This window comes from Fonsecaea monophora, assembly GCF_001642475.1.
Source record: "Fonsecaea monophora strain CBS 269.37 chromosome Unknown Scaff43, whole genome shotgun sequence".
In the NCBI taxonomy this organism is placed as follows: domain Eukaryota; kingdom Fungi; phylum Ascomycota; class Eurotiomycetes; order Chaetothyriales; family Herpotrichiellaceae; genus Fonsecaea; species Fonsecaea monophora.
The window spans coordinates 716-17,050 of NW_019173974.1; the positions used below are offsets into that span (position 1 = coordinate 716).

Sequence of the window (16,335 nt, forward strand, 5' to 3'; positions counted from 1 at the left end):
ACTTAAATTCAACGCCGATCTCTAGCTTAGTGTTGTGCCCGCGTGCATTGGGAGCTCCTTTCTTCATCGGCGACAGCGCCTCTATTCTACTCACTCTCTGCGCGTAGACTAAGCAACCTCGAGTTTGTTGACCCTTTTCACATTCCGTAGGCTTTCCGCCAAACAAGATAAGAGGAAAGTGGTGATGAACAGAGACAAAGGTAGAACAGCTTCCATTGGATTTCCGTGGATCAAAGAAATGGAATGGTGACGACAAGCTACTGTCTTTCCCCTTTCCGCTTCACGAAAACACATATAAGAGCGATATATATATTGATTACCAATTCTCTCCGACGGGGTTGTACCGCAGGTGGGCGGAGCTATATGCAAAAACTAAACTCAATGAGCCTAGTCATGTAGGTGGCTACAACTTCTCCCTTGGGGATTCAGCACCATCCCGTCTTCCCATATAATCCGACCCAGTTCCGTTCCCCTCCCTACCCTCCCTCCCCATGCGCTGGGAGATATTAGTTTCAAAGCAACAGGCACCTTCCAACAAATAGATGCTGTGCAAAGTATGCATGATTTTGACTTTGGTCGTTAGGGAGCGTGGGTTTTCTCTTCTTCTCTTTCTTTCTATGTCGTAAGGAGTGTGTCTCATATCTCTTGCAGTCGTTTGAAGGATCGTACGCTCATGGCCGTGGTCTGGTTCCAGGGATGAGCCGGGAATTAACAAAGTTGGACTCTTTTGTTCGAGTGCCTGAAACAATAAAAGGGTCGACGTCATTTGTCGTTATTTCCTCCCACTGATCGCATGCTATATACAGCATGTCGACCCGAGATGAATCGACAGAAGACGTGATTAGATGAATTGAAGATGTGCTTTTTGTTCTGTTTTTGAAACCTTTCTCCCAACTCCCCAGTATCTGGAGAGCCGGTTCATTCTCATTTATGCCAGGGCGACCAAGCCAACAATACCGGCAAGGAACGCCACGGCAGGCTTGTTGTTGCTGCTAGCAGCGCCGGTGTACGTCGCTACCGGAGCAGGGGCAGTAGTGCTAGCGACTGGAGCGACGCTTGTCCAGACGCTGCTGCTGACGACTGGCGCAGGAGGTGGAGCATATGTGCTGCTGCTCACGGCGACAGTGGCCCAGGTGCTAAACTCAGGTGCCGAAGGAGTTGACCACTCAGCCCAGCTAGTAACGGGCGATGGAGTGCTCTCGACAGGCGCTGGGGCAGGTGCAGGAGTCCAATCTTGCCATTGAGAGGTTGTAGGCTGGACAGGAACCGGAGTCGTCGTTGCGCTACTCCAATCTTGCCAATGAGATGTCGTAGGCTGGACGGGAACCGGGGTAGTCGTCGTTGTGCTGGTCCAGTCATTCCACGTGGTAGGGGCAACAGACTTTGTCGTCGTCGTCGTAGTGCTGGTCCAGTCATTCCACGTTGTAGGGGCGACGGACTTTGTCGTCGTCGTCGTAGTGCTGGTCCAGTCATTCCACGTTGTAGGGGCAACAGACTTTGTCGTCGTCGTCGTAGTGCTGGTCCAGTCATTCCACGTTGTAGGGGCAACAGACTTTGTCGTCGTTGTCGTGGTGCTGGTCCAGTCGTTCCACGTTGTAGGGGCAACGGACTTTGTCGTCGTTGTCGTGGTGCTGGTCCAGTCATTCCACGTTGTAGGGGCGACAGTCGACGAGGGTGTCGTCGTTGTCGTGGTGCTGGTCCAGTCGTTCCACGACGTGGGGGCGACAGTTGACGAAGAAGTAGTCGTTGTGGTCGTTGTGCTAGTCCAGTCATTCCACGAAGTTGGGGCCACAGTCGAAGAGGGAGTGGTGGTGGTGGTGGTGGTGGTGGTGGAGGTGGTGGTGGTAGTCCGAAGACCAGTCAGCCCAAGTTGAGCTCTCTCTTCTATAGACGTTTCCGGCGTTTGCCAGGCTGGCGACAGCCAGCAGAATGAGAGACGACTGCATGTTGGACGAGTATGTGATATGTAAGGTAGATTATGATATAGAGATTGGAAAGGTTGCGAACGTAAATGCCAATGTCCAGAGCCTTAGCGAACGAGCTCCGTGTACGAGGTACAAAGCGAGGGATGGCCGGTCAGAGACGGGAATATGATGGAGGAAGGAAAAAGAGACGCAGATGAGGATGGGGAGGTGGCCGATTTTGTAGTGTCAACCCCCAGCCGAGAAGGCACCTCCCTCAAGCTTCTTTGGCTGTGGATTCTGTCATGCGAGCATGGAGCATGCTACCTATGGAGAGGCGAGGAATGAATCGAAAGTGCTGGGGATGTGGCGAGGACAGCGGGCTTGCAGTATCGTCCCATGACACCAAGCCTGTTCCTCTCAGAATCATGTCATGGTTGTAGTGGAGGGTGGATACCGACATACCTAGACGAGGAACATTATGGAGACCATAGGGTATCAACCGAATTTTCCCAGCCCGGTAGAGTGTACCAGAGTGGGGTTTCAAAAGGCCATGCCAACCGGGTCAGCCTGGGAATAGCATACTCCAATACGAGTAGGTACTCTAGAACACTGGTTAGTGCATTCTCCGTCATTGACCAATAAAAGTACGTAAGAAGAAAAACGGGGGGGAATGTCTCGTGGCTTGCCCGCGAGTAACCAACCTCTTCAGGCGGTAGAGTCCTTCGTACGAGCAGTCGGTAGTTATCATGCACTTGTGTGCGCCAAAGAAGGCCGGGCTTCCTGTTGACCATGTTGATGTAGTATCACGTAGCTGGATGTATTGTCTCCAGCCTCATGCAAGCATCTCAGTTGGACAATGGTCATAGTCTCTCGGCTGTGTGACCACACTGCTGCTGTAGGGAGCTCAAGAGCAAGTGCCTGGGTTGAGCAAGAAACCGGAGGGGATGGGTGCCAGAGGGCTGAGGTCCAGGCAGTAGTGGAAGCGTGGAAGCGTTGCTAGGACCGAGTGGCTACCTCATCCGTTAGTAGGTACTCCAATGAGGTCAGAAATTGTCAACCAAACATAGTGATCCCTGTCACTGCGCCCCCACAAAGAGCTCTTGTTTGCCCTCGATGTCTCGTAGCGTGATCGCATGACTATGGTAGCCACAGTATTCTTGAGACTGCAGGATCCCACCGAACATGGTCGACGCCAACCGAAGCCACTACTGGTAGGCTTCGGCAACTGAACAGAAAAGGTTGATGGTCGTTTAGAGGAGCTTGGAGAAGGAGGTTGGGCAATTGCTAGGGAGTTGGAAAGGACTCTGTGGGGTGCCAAGACTGAAATGTCTCACTTTAGCGGATAGTGGATCCAGGAACCAGCCGATTATTGGTTGATTGTTCAGTCAAGCCTTTCAAATAGTGAAGGATCCATCCCTGTTTTTCCACGTTTCCTTCAGCACGCAAGTGTGCCCTCGGGGAATTTCTGACGGTCTCGGCCCAGTAGAAAAAGCTCTGTCAGACTTTTTCCTCCCGCTGACTCCATGTACCTGCCTCAGTGCCAACCGTATCGTTCCTTTTGGATCTCCCTCGCATGCTCATTCAGACCCTTTCAGCAACGAGGTATCTCGTACTTTCTCGCTGTCTATCTTATTCCCATAGCACCAGCCGGGCGTTGAGCCGGGCTCTCCTCGTACTACTCCGTATATCTATCGATTGGCTTCCGCTCAGAACCTTGTTGGGCACCGATAGGCAGAAGCTAGACGATAGGCGTTGGAACTAGCAGATCTTTTCCGTCAGCTCGACATGGTATGACGGAATTGACGTGCTTTTGTCTCGCTATGAGCTTTGCTCGACCTCGCCGTAGCTTTCCTGCAAAAAGTTCCACACAAATCCGGACCGGCCTTCAGGTTGGCATGTCCTAGTATAGCTGGCCACAGGCTTTAGATACTTGGTATGGTTGGGGGAAGGAATCACATCATGCGCCTGGTGGCCCACAAACCTGATGTATATCATTGGCTTATACTGATAAACAAACTTTGCTGTTTCGGGAACGGAACTTCGACCACATTCGACTTCGGCAACAATGTCCCAGACTGGGCTATTCCATGCATCTTTTTGACTGATGGGTCACTCGTATTTCCGTAGCTCTTGTGTCACAGCAGACCTTCACTCATCGTCGATCCCAGAATCTGATCCTGACTCCCACCCAATGCCGTAATTCTGGGCCATTTGTGTCAAGTCGTTGTAGTGTGCCTCCCGTTCTTCCCGTGGCATTAGGCGGGCAGTCAGGTCCCTGAGGTCAAGAATCCTGCTCTTCATTCTGGAATTGCATCCCAAGGCTGCCGAAACGTCCAACCCGCTGGGCCGTCGACTGGTCTCGAAGAGTGTGTCGGGGAATGTGTCAAGCAGAGGAAATTGGAGGCTGGTCTGAAATCTGAGCGTGTGTCAGTCTTTTGTTGTCGCTTTCTCTTCTTTGTGGGATAGTATGCGCTTTGCGCGGTCGGGGGAAACATGCGAGGGGATCGACTCACAGCTCTACCACGCTCTCCTCGTTCAGTCTTCTTCGAAGCCGCTCCTCCGGGTTAAGGGTCAACGGTCGAGTGCCTGACTCGAGGTGGTCACGCTCACATTCCACCTGGGCAAAAACGTGATTAGACCTCCTGGCTGACGGCTTGCTGAGACTTGGGCTGTAGTCCAGGTCGAAATCTGACGGCTCTGGCACATTGGCACTTTGATTTCCTTGATGGCCATTCCCTTGCACAATTGCAACTCCGTTGGAAGAATGGCTTGCACCAACATTTGAACTCGTGACGCTTGCATGAAGCTCAAACACATTTTGAACCCCGTTGGTATTCAAAGTGTCCTCGAGTAGACCCAACGAGCCTCTTTTCCCTACTTCGGCATGGAGCCTTGTCGGAAGTGTAACAGATTCGACGCCCGCACAGAGGAGTGCAGTATTCATCCAGTCAGAACCATTGTCGAGGTGTACGTACCGAGGGAGGACTGCCGGAGGAGTAGCAAGTCGGATGTATGCTGATGCTTGCTGACCAATTGACTGAAGGGTTCTCGCGGCATTGCACACCCTCACCGATCCTTTTTCCTGGTCCCACTGAGCAATCTGTCTGCTGAGAACTGGTGTGGACATACCCTGGTGGCCCTGAAACCATCTTCCATCCCCCAGACCCAGATACTTGTCTTACCATACTCGTCTCTCACATTATCCACATAATTTGCAGCAAACCCTCCCCAAGCGTCATCTGCCCCAGTGAACAGTTGAAAACCCTGCACTTGATCGCATTCTTCTACGAACGGTCTGACATCACGATCAAGCAGATCAACTTCCTTGTCCAGGCTTTCAAACAAGTCTCCGCCTGCCGACCAGTTTTCAAAGGGCATCAGTTGCGAGTTCAATTCGTACTCGTGGAGCTGGACGATGGATCTAGGGTGATATAAGACTCGGTTGAAATCAGACCAATACCTCACGTCCGAGGCGTGGAGTTGAGCAGTCGGAAGACCTAGATCTAGGTTCCTTTGGAACTCAGATGGCTCAATGGGCTGTTGTAGATGTCGCGCGGTGTTGCCATCCCTAGATGTGGTTAGAGTCTCATTCAACCAAGTGACGTCTCGGTAGACGGCATACCAAAGACCCAGGGGAGGATGAGACTCATCCTGGATGTCATATAATGCATTAAATTTACGGAGAGTGCCAAACCCACCCTTCAGGTCATAGATTATGGTTCGAGGAGTGAATGTCTCTGATCCATCGGAACCAAGGCCTGGTCGAAAGTGAATGTCTGGGTTGACCAGAAGTACCTCATCAGAAGAATATGTGAAATAAGATTCCTTTCAAGGAAAGATTAGAGGGTTTCTGGAAACAGCTGAGTGAAGGATACCTGAGCGTTCCAGAAATGTGTCGCTAGATAGTTACTTTTGTTGCCAAGCTGAAGAGTTATGATTTCATGCATTGTGGGTGCAGAACGTCATTTCGAAATGGGTGTGCCTTGATCATTCGACAGTGAATAGGAGATTTGCGAGTCACAGTGCCAATAACTTAAAGGGTACAAGATATCATTGACTGTGGGACAGAAGGTCGAAGGTAAAGACTGTGCATATGGTCGAGGCTGAAAGAGAGAAATTTGATGGTATTGTGTCTGACAGACAGCTTTTTGGAGGGGTCGAGTTAACCCGTTATCCATAGGTTAGGGCAGCGTGGGCAACCTCTTCGTCGCAAAGAGGTGTCTGGAGTGTATTTACACATAGAAGAGCCTACGGGAATTCTATTCTTCAGACATTCTACAATCTGAGTTTTGAATAGGGCGGTCGATTGGTTAGTCTCGAGAGCTCTTCAGCCATGTTGGAGGTGGCGAGACGATGTTTATTTTTGTTGAGCGTGGCCCCACGACTCGTGTATTTCAAGGAGCATGACTCGTGCCTGCGATTTTCTGGACAACTTGTTCACAAGCCGGTCAATATGGGGATGAGCATGCGAGCATCAGAAATGAAAACGGTGTCATAGACTGGACTTACTGTTCCTCCGCTCAGAACCGTGTATTTCATATTCGTCGCCGCGTATTATTCTTGAAATGCACTCGCAGACCTCGATTCTCACATCCTTCTCTCCTTGAGTTAACTTACTGCAGATCCGACCATTACGCCCTGTGTGGGATCACAACATCTCTACATTTACACAATGGCACCGCCTGGACGACGGAAGTTATCGACTCTCAGCGTTCTGACGCTGGCTCTCCTCCTTTTCTCCACGACCGCGTATGCCGCAGCGGCAGTCCTGGGTATAGATCTGGGGACAGAATATCTGAAGGGAGCCATTGCTAAACCTGGATCTCCTATTGAAATTGTCCTATCCAAAGATTCCAAGAGAAGGGAAGCCGCTACTCTCGCATTCAAACCTTCCAGAACTCAGACAAAGGATGACGAGGCCTTCCCCGAACGTCTATATGGAGGAGATGCCGTGGCTCTTTCCGCGAGATTCCCAAGCGATGTCTATCCCAATCTGAAGAGTATACTAGGTCTGGAATACTCTACGGACCCTGTAAAGAACTACGCCACCCGACATCCTGGTTTGAATCTTGAAGTCGTCCCAAGAGGCAATGGAACGGAAAAGAACAGCGGAACTGTGGGCTTCAAGAGTCACAGCTTTGGGACCAAGAAAGATGAAATATTCATGGTGGAAGAACTGCTGGCCATGCAGTTGAAAAACCTCAAGAGCAATGCGGAAGCAATGGTCGCGAAGGGTGTACATGTCACGGACGTGGTCATTACGCATCCTGCGTTCTTTACCGCTGATGAGAAGCGAGCTATTCAGTTGGCTGCGGACCTGGCGGGTTTGAGAGTTCTAGGTCTCGTGAGCGATGGGCTCGCCGTCGGCCTCAACTATGCAACGCACCGGACGTTCGACAGCGTGACTGATGGTGCTAAGCCAGAGTACCATCTGGTCTATGATATGGGTGCTGGATCGACAACGGCAACGGTGCTCAAGTTTCAAGGCAGGACAATCAAAGGTCCTGGAAAGCGGAATTCCACTGTCCAAGAAGTCATTGCCCTTGGCGTGGGATCCGATGCCTCACTAGGTGGAGATTCTTTGAATGACGTTGTTGTCGAAGACATCATCTCCCGGTTTCTTGAGTCGCCAACTGCGAAAAATCTAGGGCTGAGTCGTGACCAAGTTAGGTCTCACGGGAAAGCAATGGCGAGAATCTGGAAAGAGGCCGAGCGAGTCCGTCAGCTTCTCAGCGCCAACGCAGTTTCTTCGGCCACCCTTGAAGGACTTTATGACGATGATATCACCTTCAAGTACAGTCTTACTCGGGAAAGGTTCGAAGAACTCGCCGCAGACCATGCTTCACGCGTAGGCTCACCGATCGAAGCGGCTCTGCAGTCCGCTGGGCTGCAACTGGATGATCTAGACTCAATAATCCTACACGGAGGAGTGGTGAGAACTCCTTTCGTGCAGAAGCAACTCGAAAAGGTGGCTGGTGGGCCATCCAAGCTGAAAACCAATGTCAATGCTGACGAGGCTGCGGTAATGGGAGCAGCTTTCAAAGCTGCATCCTTGAGCCCTAGCTTTAGGGTCAAAGACATCCGAGGAACAGATATTTCTGGCTTCTCCTTTTTCCTGAAATGGAGTGTCGAGAACAAGGAAAAGACACAGAAAGTGTTCCACCCAACCTCGCAAGTTGGAGCTGAGAAGCAAGTGCCCATCAAAACGCTGGAAGATATCACCTTACGCTTCACCCAGGCAGTCAAGGAGCTAGAAGTTCCTGTAACGGAGATTGAGGCTTCAAACTTGACGAAATCAGTGGGCGAGCTGAAGGAAAGGCATGGTTGTGCTCCGGCAAATATAAGCACCGTTTTCGCTATGCGGTTGAGCCATGTGGATGGATTGCCAGAAGTTGTTTCAGGGTCTGTCAGCTGCGAAACCGAGAGCATCAAAGGCGGAACCGTCATTGACAACGTCAAAGGCTTGTTTGGCTTCGGCTCAAAGAAGGACAGCGAGCAGAAGGTTGTTGGAGACGAAGATGCTAGTGGAGAGACTGCTGAGTCTCAAACACCATTGCCTGCGTCTGATCCCACAAGCTCTGGATCGACCATGTCATCCGCCTCTCCATCGCCATCAGAGTCATCCGCCTCCTCCTCTTCGGCGACCAAAGTCGCCAAAGCAAGCAAAGCAACGCCAACAACAGTCTCAATCCCCATCGCCCTGAGATCAACTGTTTCCGGCCTCAATGCTCCACCCACTTCAATTTTACCTCGCCTCAGGCAGCGTCTAACTCAATTCGATATGTCAGATCGGAATGCTGCCCTTCGGGCTGAGGCTTTGAACAATCTCGAGGCCTTCACGTACCGAGCCAGGGACTATCTCGAGGACGAGGGCTTCATTGCTGCCTCAAGCGCGTCAGTTAGGAATGAACTTGAACAGCAGCTGTCGAGCATCTCAGAGTGGCTGTACGGTGACGGCCTTGACGCCAAACTCCAAGACTTCAAGGACAAGCTGAAGAACCTCCATGCGCTAGTCGACCCCGTCTTGAAGCGACAGGATGAAGCCACAAAACGGCCCGATGCTGTCAAGAGTCTGAAGGAGGGGCTGGAGAACTTGAAAGGCATGATAACAATGGTAGAAGGAAGTATCAAGAAGGCTTCTGAAAACGCGGCATCGAGTGCAAGCGAAGCTGTAGAGTCTACAGCTTCAAGTGCTTCAGGCCCGTCTCCAATGGACGGCGATGACCTTGACGAAGACCCATATAGCAGCACGTCAGCAGACGAAGCACCGCAGACTAACGAACCGCCTCCGATCAAACCGTACGAATACACGAATGAAGATCTTGCAGCTCTGACAACGAAGTATGACGAGGTCAAGGAATGGCTCGACGAGAGACTTGCCCTGCAAGACAAACTCGGGCTACACGAAGATCCAGTTTTCCTGGTTGCTGAATTGCAGACCAGGGGGCTGGCACTACAGAAAGTGGTTTCGGATACTATTCTGAAAACAATAAAAATGCAAGAGATCCCCAAAAAGGGGAAGACAGGGAGTGGAAAGAAAGAGCCAGGAAAGGGAAAGGTCAAGAAGACCAAATCCTCGAGCACGAGTGGAGGCGAAGCTTCCAAAGCGAATACTTCATCGTCCCCATCTGGAACATCGAGCGCCACGGCGACGAAGAGCGTCAAGGACGAGCTGTAGACCTTGTGTTAAAAAGAATCTGAATTGTTTCCCTTGCATCAATACGTGCGAGCCACCACAAAATCTGTATTCTGGGCATTCACTTGAATATGCCAGAAGGGGATACATATGTTCCCACATGGCTCTAGAGAGGCAGCACTTTGTAGGGGCCTTGTAGGAGACTCAATACCAAGACGGGCTCTCTATACAAAGAGCAGACCTCAACACCGCATACGGAACTCACGTGTCTGCGCTCTTGGTTGTGTTCAACACATTCCCAACCCCAGATCCTGGCATTCGCGGAGACATCGAGCCAATAATAGCACTACAACAGCCTGCCAGCTCCTGTCAGCCGTACGTGCGTCGCGCACAACTGTGTGATCAACCGGCTTCCGATGGAATCCCATGTCCGACGGGTGAGCCGCGTCTCTTTCCAGTGTGGGGCACCTTGCCAGGGACGGACCAGCCACATGTCTCTTCTTTGATTTACTGGGTAGTAGGATGAGCCGACTAAAACGTTCGATACTTGCTGGAGAAGGCTGAGACAAAGGGGAAATAGCACAGGCGAACATAGTCCAAAGCCTCATGAATCTGAGACGGCGACCGTTGTCATTCTTGTACTTGTACGCAGGCCAGGCGTCGAGGCGCGGGAGGATCAAATTATCGGACTGCACATTTGTTCAACGCCTGAAACGAGCCAGTTTGATTGGATTGGGCCGCCGAAGACGCAGACAAGCCTTGAGTGGTTGATGGAAGATGAAGGAGGGGGCGGTATGTCAGCCCTATCGACTCTTAGTATCTGTGTCTTTCCCAGTAATATCTTACCATTCTGTCTTGGTATCTTGGTGGTGTGGCCATTGCGGTGACACTTGGGATAAATCTGAGCTCGAAAAACCAAGATTGAAAAAGGACTGTGTCCGAGGAGGCACAAGTACTCGGTACCTCTGAAGAGTGGATTTCACCGCTCTTTATCTGTTAGTCTGACTGGGATCTGGTAGAAGTCAGTGTTTTTCAGCCCCAAATCAGCCCTCGAATACATTAGGCATCAGACAATACGAGACGAACCACCCTGCAAAGCCACTAGAGCCCACCACTAGCCCTTAGCACAAGCTAGAAGCCCCCCCATCTTGGCCACCACCTTTGTGCGTTCATTGTTTTTTCTTTCATCTTCTGCGTCTTCTGCTTGCAGTATGCGACTGATGGCAATGGGGCAAGTCGATTAATCTGTAGTTGTTCAGGCGAGCTGCAATATCCCGGGACCCGAGTGAATGAATCAAGTTCTGACTTGCCTGAAGGACGGCGGATGGCGAACGGGACTGAAATCCTTCGTATCGCAGCCTGATATTTAGGAGGGGAAGACAGCCACTAGTCTTCTGTTCGGTACCCATTGCCCCCCGTACCATTAAGCATCATTACGGGCACCGTGGCCGCCGCTGCGATGTTGTCTGCCCTATTAGTACCTACTAGGGAGTAATTAGTAGTCAGCCGCCCTCTTCAGCGCATCCAACACAGCCGCAGCCGCACGTCCCTCTCTGCTTCTATCGCTGCATACCTCTTCTTCAGCTGTCTGTCCCATTCTCAAAACACCCCATTTTCCAAATCTTGCCCATCCCAGCACTGACCACTACTGACTGAGAAGTTGGGTTCTCGTTGCCTCGTCGTACCATCATCGCCCCCAAGCCAGTGCTCTTTCCTTCGCTCAGCCACCAACTTGGTCTTGCCTTACCAATCCAAATCACCTCGTGTTGACTGCCGCCAAACAACAAAACTCCTTGCAACTATAACGAAACCACTCGGCTCCCTGTACTCGCTCTTTCCCTCGCTCTGCTCTTCAATGTCGATGTCATGAGCTCGCGCTTCAAGTCTCTAGGCTTCGGTTCCAAACGAAAGAGCAGCGCCAACATCCAATCCGCCTCAACCACTTCCACGTCGGTCGCTTCACCCAACGGCTCCATCTCGAACGCCACGACTCCTCCCCCTCCTCAAAACTCCTCGCAAACCAGCCTGCCGCCCATGAATCCCAACCAGCCAGGCGCGCCTGGACGTCCTCCCAGTTACCAGTACAACACCGTCCAGGGACGTCCTCAGTCGCCAATGCCACCTGCTCAGAACCAGATGGCTCATCACCCTGCCCCCATCGATACCAGGGCCGGTGCTTATGTTGGCGGCGCTCCTCAGTTGGGTCCACCTCAACCCCCAGGGTATGGCGGTGCATACGGGCATCAGAATATCGGTCCACAACCGGGCATCCAACATATGGCTAATCAATACCCACCGGGTGCTCGTCCCGCAGAGGTTGAGGGCGCTGGGAGGAGCAAGGCCCAGCTGATTGTTGGCATCGATTTTGTAAGATTTGCACTGTTCAGGATAATTGTATCGCGTGGGTTACTGACTGGCTTCTTTCTTGCTTAGGGCACCACTTTCTCGGGTGTGGCATTCGCCTTCGCGACGAACACGGAAGCAAAAGAAGATATAATAACAGAATGGCCAGGTGCGGGCAATCAAACAAAACAAAAGGTGGGTCGGAGCAGACACCTCGGCCAAAAACTTGTGGCGTAGGACTGACCAGAGTAGATTCCCACCGTTCTATACTATGACCAATATCAGAAAGTTGTCGGCTGGGGTCCAGACATTGCGGACGCCCTAGCTCCCACAGGCTATCCCAAACCAGGCGTGCAAAAAGTTGAATGGTTCAAACTGCAACTCATGCTTTCAGGCAACACTTACATCGACCCTATTAACCTGCCTCCTCTACCACCCGGGAAGTCCGAAATCGATGTGGCTGCTGATTATCTCTTCAAACTTCGGCAAGCCATGAGAGTCCAGCTGCAAAAGACATTGGGTGAGGTCTTCAACAGAGAAGAGCGGAATATCCGATACTTTCTGACCGTGCCCGCTATTTGGAACGATGCCGGCAAAGCAGCCACCAGGGCGGCAGCCATTCAAGCCGGATTCATTCGTGATGAGAACGACAACCGACTAACGCTCATTACCGAACCCGAAGCCGCAGCCATGTTCTGTTCCAAGACCGGCCTCCTCAACCTCAAGATTCATGATGCGGTCCTGATCGTAGATTGCGGCGGCGGCACCGTTGATCTGATTGCATATGAGGTCGAAGAAGAGACTCCCTTCACTGTTGCCGAGTGTACGGCCGGAAGCGGCGACTCCTGCGGTTCTACTGCTCTCAACCGTAACTTTTCCAATATCTTGCGCGCAAAGATCAGGAAGATGAAGTTGCCTGATGGATCGAAAACCGCCGGCCGAGTATACGCCAAATGCATTATGGACTTTGAAAACAGAATAAAGGCAGATTTCCGCAACAATGGTCAGAAATGGGCCGTCGATGTTGGTATCGAGGCTGAGTTCCCCGAAGCCGGCATTGAAGAGGGCTACATGACGTTCACCAATGAGGAAATCCTTCAATGCTTCGAACCCGTGGTCAACAGAATCCTGGAGCTTGTTCGCAACCAAATTATTGCTATCCAAGCGCAGAACAGATCGTTACAGAATGTTCTTGTGGTGGGTGGGTTTGGTGCATCCGAGTATCTCTTCCAGCAGATCAAGCTGCATGTTCCCCCACAGTTCCAATCTAAAGTTGTCAGACCCATGGATTCGGTGGCTGCGATTGTCAAAGGCGCCGTCACGGCAGGTATTACTGAGCGCGTCATCACCTCCCGCGTTGCGAGACGACATTATCTCATGGCGACCCTTCAGCCGTTCAAAGAAGGTCACCATCCTGAACAATATCGCGTGCCGAGCCTTGACGGCAAGGATCGGTGTAAATATACAAGACAGATTTTCGTTCAGAAGGGCGAGAGAGTCAAGATTGGTGAGCCGGTCAAGGTCTCGTTTTTCAGACAAGTCGCACCTGGGGCGACGTTGATGTACGAAGACATTCTTTATGCATGCGATGAGGATGTTTGGTGAGTTTCCTGCGTCGTCTTTGCCCTACTTCGTGGTGTCCAACTAACCGTATAATAGTCCTGAATATACCAAAGACCCACGCATCAAGGAAGTAGTCACTCTTACTTCGGATTTGTCAAGAAAGAACCTCGAAAAGGACTTTGAAAGAATGGATACTCCACAGGGCACATTCTACAGAGTGTACTTCGATATTTACCTGACATTGGATGGGTCCGAGTTTAATGCCGAATTGGTGTGTCAGGGTGAAGTGATGGGAAGGTGCAGCGCAAGATTCAGATAAACCCGTGGATGAAAGTCTGGATATCCCCTGGACAACAAGGACGGTCTCAACTTCAAGAGTGGAAGCATGGCAATTGAGAGGAACGAAAAGAGAAAAAGAGAAAGGGGTGATTTAATGACTGGTAAGGTTGGAGACGACATATGAAGCAACGACAGCGCGGACAGAAAGAAGAGAGTTTGGGAATGTCCCGATATGGGCCAGGCTACACTTTGACGATTGTTGATGTGGACACGATCACAGAGCAAGTACCACAAGCTTGAGATGCATGTCTTCGGAGGGTTGACGATGGTGTCGTGGCCACAATGACGTTGACACGACGTGAAGATTAAGACGGGGAAAAAAGCCAGGAGTTGCATATTATCCATGAGCGAAAGGAATGACACTTTTTTGGAGGACGCGAGATACAATAAACCAAATGGGTCGAATCAGATTTAACCTTTGAATCCAACGGGATGTTTTACTGCAAGAAGATGTGATATGCGGCAGAGAGCTCGGATAGAATTGCTGGATCCTCGATGACTCAATCCTGTCGATGCAGCCCTGTCCTCTTATCTCAACAACGGCCGATGGATGGGTTGCCACACGACTTCCAGGCGCACCCTTGTCCCCGAGTTCGATAAGTGAAGAGGCAGGGTAAAGATGACATTCCTTTCCTCCTCTTTGCTTGTGTGTGTGGTGTTCAATCAATTCCACTAACACGGCCCTCTGTTCGGGTTGACCGTCTCAAGATGGTGGGAATTCCTCGCTGCTGGATGAGTTGGGTATCTGTCCCTTCAGTGCGAGATTCCCCATCTAGCTCTTGAATGGGCATCGATCGCATACAAAAAAGGCGGTGCGCTGTGACTGTACAAGCAGAGATAAGGGGCCTTCGGAAAGGGAGGGACAGTCTAGAAGGGCCTCGAGGATGTGTGCATCAGAGCTTCCTCGCGACCCAGTGACTGCACCGGTAGCGGTTCTGTAGTAAGCTGTTCGGGTCCTGGACGTAGCCTGAATCTGCAGGGAGGATCTCGTGGGAAAGCACCTCAAAGCCCAAGTGTGAAACCAGCTGAACGACTTCCTCGTCTGTGAGTTCGACGGACCCCGGTTCGCCGATGCCTTTGTCTTCCAGGTCGGGTTTGGGTTGGGTTTTGGTTCCAGCTTCAGCCGGTTCGCCGTCGTCGCCGTCTTCGTCTTCATCTTCATCTGTATTCCCTCCGGGAACACGGTTGTCAAAGTGCCACAAGAGGGGCCCGATGTTGATCCACACACCATCAACCTTCAAGCAATTGCGAACTGTCTCGATATATCGAATGAGGTTTGGAGCCGTATCGATGAAGAATAAAGACACCAAACCATCGAACGTCTCCCTGGACTCTGGCGTTGAGTAGGAAAGAACGAAGTCTCCCGCGGTCATGTTCATTTCACCCACCGCTGAACCGGCAGCGACCCGAGCAGAGAAGGCTTGACCAGGATGGATGTCTGGGATTGTGAAGCATCTGAGTTGATTTGCCCGAGATTCGACGTTGGTGAACGTATGTGCAAAGGGATAGATTGAGTACTGATCGGCCCTTTCGGTACTGTTGAGAATGAAATTGCTTGCGAATAATTGGTGATAGGAGATTTCATTGCCTGTCGCGTGGAAGCCTCGTAGAGCGAGTTCAAAGAGGACACGGCCGAGCCCGGCACCTGGCAAAAGGAGCGACGGAGACTGATTCTCGGTTCGTGTCGTGGAGAGATGTGCGGCGAGGTCTGAGATTATCATGTTGAGGAGCGGTTCGACCTCGCGAGTGAAACCTTCGTAAGACCAATCTCTGTAGAACTGACGGATGGTAGAGTGAGCTTTGGCCATGTCATTTGGTTTGGCCTTCCCTTTCCAGTTCATCTCGGAGTCTTTGGGTGGGTTTTCGGGGAGGGCGAATGCACTTAACCCCAGCTGAAAGATTTGCTCTGCTAAGTCGGCATTGTGGTCTATTGCATCATCAACGGCACTCAGGGTGTCGCGGATGGAAAAGGGTGGAGCGGCAAGCATTCGCCATTGAGCTGATGGGAGAGCGTAGAAATTCTGTCTCCTCCGATGGGTTGTGTTGAAGTGTGAGTTAATCCGGTACTGGCTTCAATCTAGGTCAGCTATATTCCAGGTTAGTTACGGGAAAAAGGGTATTGAAGAAGCCGAGAACAAACGAAGGGCCAGAACAGAAGCATAGATACCGCCTGAGAAGCTGGTTGTTCCTTTGCGTAAATGACAGCTTGAACCTCGCCTTCATGAAGCCGCACAGCCGGTCATCGAGACCAGTGCGAACAAAGACCCAGCACATACGGCCTTGCCATCTGCGCACCCAAGGACTCGCTTGGAGCATCAAATGCTCTAGTCCACTTACTGGAAGGAATCCAGGGCAGCGAAAATGACTCGCCGTTCTTGAGGGTCAGCCAAAGGACCTGCGTCGTCAAACAGTGGGCTGGGTTGTGGTAAGGCGGCATCCTGGGTGTTTTGGACTGTAGCCATTCCTGGAGAGGTTCTGGCAGCGACGGGCGCAGTAGACTATTGCTGCTGAACAGAGCTTTGGGGAATGTTGACGGCTTACATTGCTACA

General features: G+C 51.4%; 4 protein-coding genes across 4 annotated transcripts; 2 read left to right on the top strand and 2 right to left on the bottom strand.

The window, feature by feature from the left end:
• Window positions 1-928: 928 nt before the first annotated feature.
• AYO21_06257 (hypothetical protein) lies at window positions 929-5,851 on the bottom strand (the record flags this gene model as incomplete). Its single annotated transcript, XM_022656218.1, has 6 exons — window positions 929-1,760; window positions 4,057-4,320; window positions 4,418-5,043; window positions 5,103-5,472; window positions 5,527-5,729; window positions 5,780-5,851. 6 exons carry the CDS (start codon window positions 5,849-5,851, stop codon window positions 929-931), a joined length of 2,367 nt encoding a protein of 788 aa, XP_022511381.1.
• Window positions 5,852-6,576: 725 nt separating this feature from the next.
• AYO21_06258 (hypothetical protein) lies at window positions 6,577-9,582 on the top strand (the record flags this gene model as incomplete). Its single annotated transcript, XM_022656219.1, has 1 exon — window positions 6,577-9,582. One exon carries the CDS (start codon window positions 6,577-6,579, stop codon window positions 9,580-9,582), a length of 3,006 nt encoding a protein of 1,001 aa, XP_022511382.1.
• A 1,824-nt stretch (window positions 9,583-11,406) lies between these two features.
• Window positions 11,407-13,909, top strand: AYO21_06259 (hypothetical protein; the record flags this gene model as incomplete). The annotated part of the gene is made up of 5 exons (XM_022656220.1): window positions 11,407-11,907; window positions 11,974-12,078; window positions 12,169-13,484; window positions 13,543-13,717; window positions 13,781-13,909. 5 exons carry the CDS (start codon window positions 11,407-11,409, stop codon window positions 13,907-13,909), a joined length of 2,226 nt encoding a protein of 741 aa, XP_022511383.1.
• A 769-nt stretch (window positions 13,910-14,678) lies between these two features.
• On the bottom strand, window positions 14,679-16,247 carry AYO21_06260 (hypothetical protein; the record flags this gene model as incomplete). The annotated part of the gene is made up of 2 exons (XM_022656221.1): window positions 14,679-15,855; window positions 16,123-16,247. The coding sequence occupies 2 exons, from the start codon at window positions 16,245-16,247 to the stop codon at window positions 14,679-14,681; spliced, it is 1,302 nt and encodes a 433-aa protein (XP_022511384.1).
• Window positions 16,248-16,335: the final 88 nt, after the last annotated feature.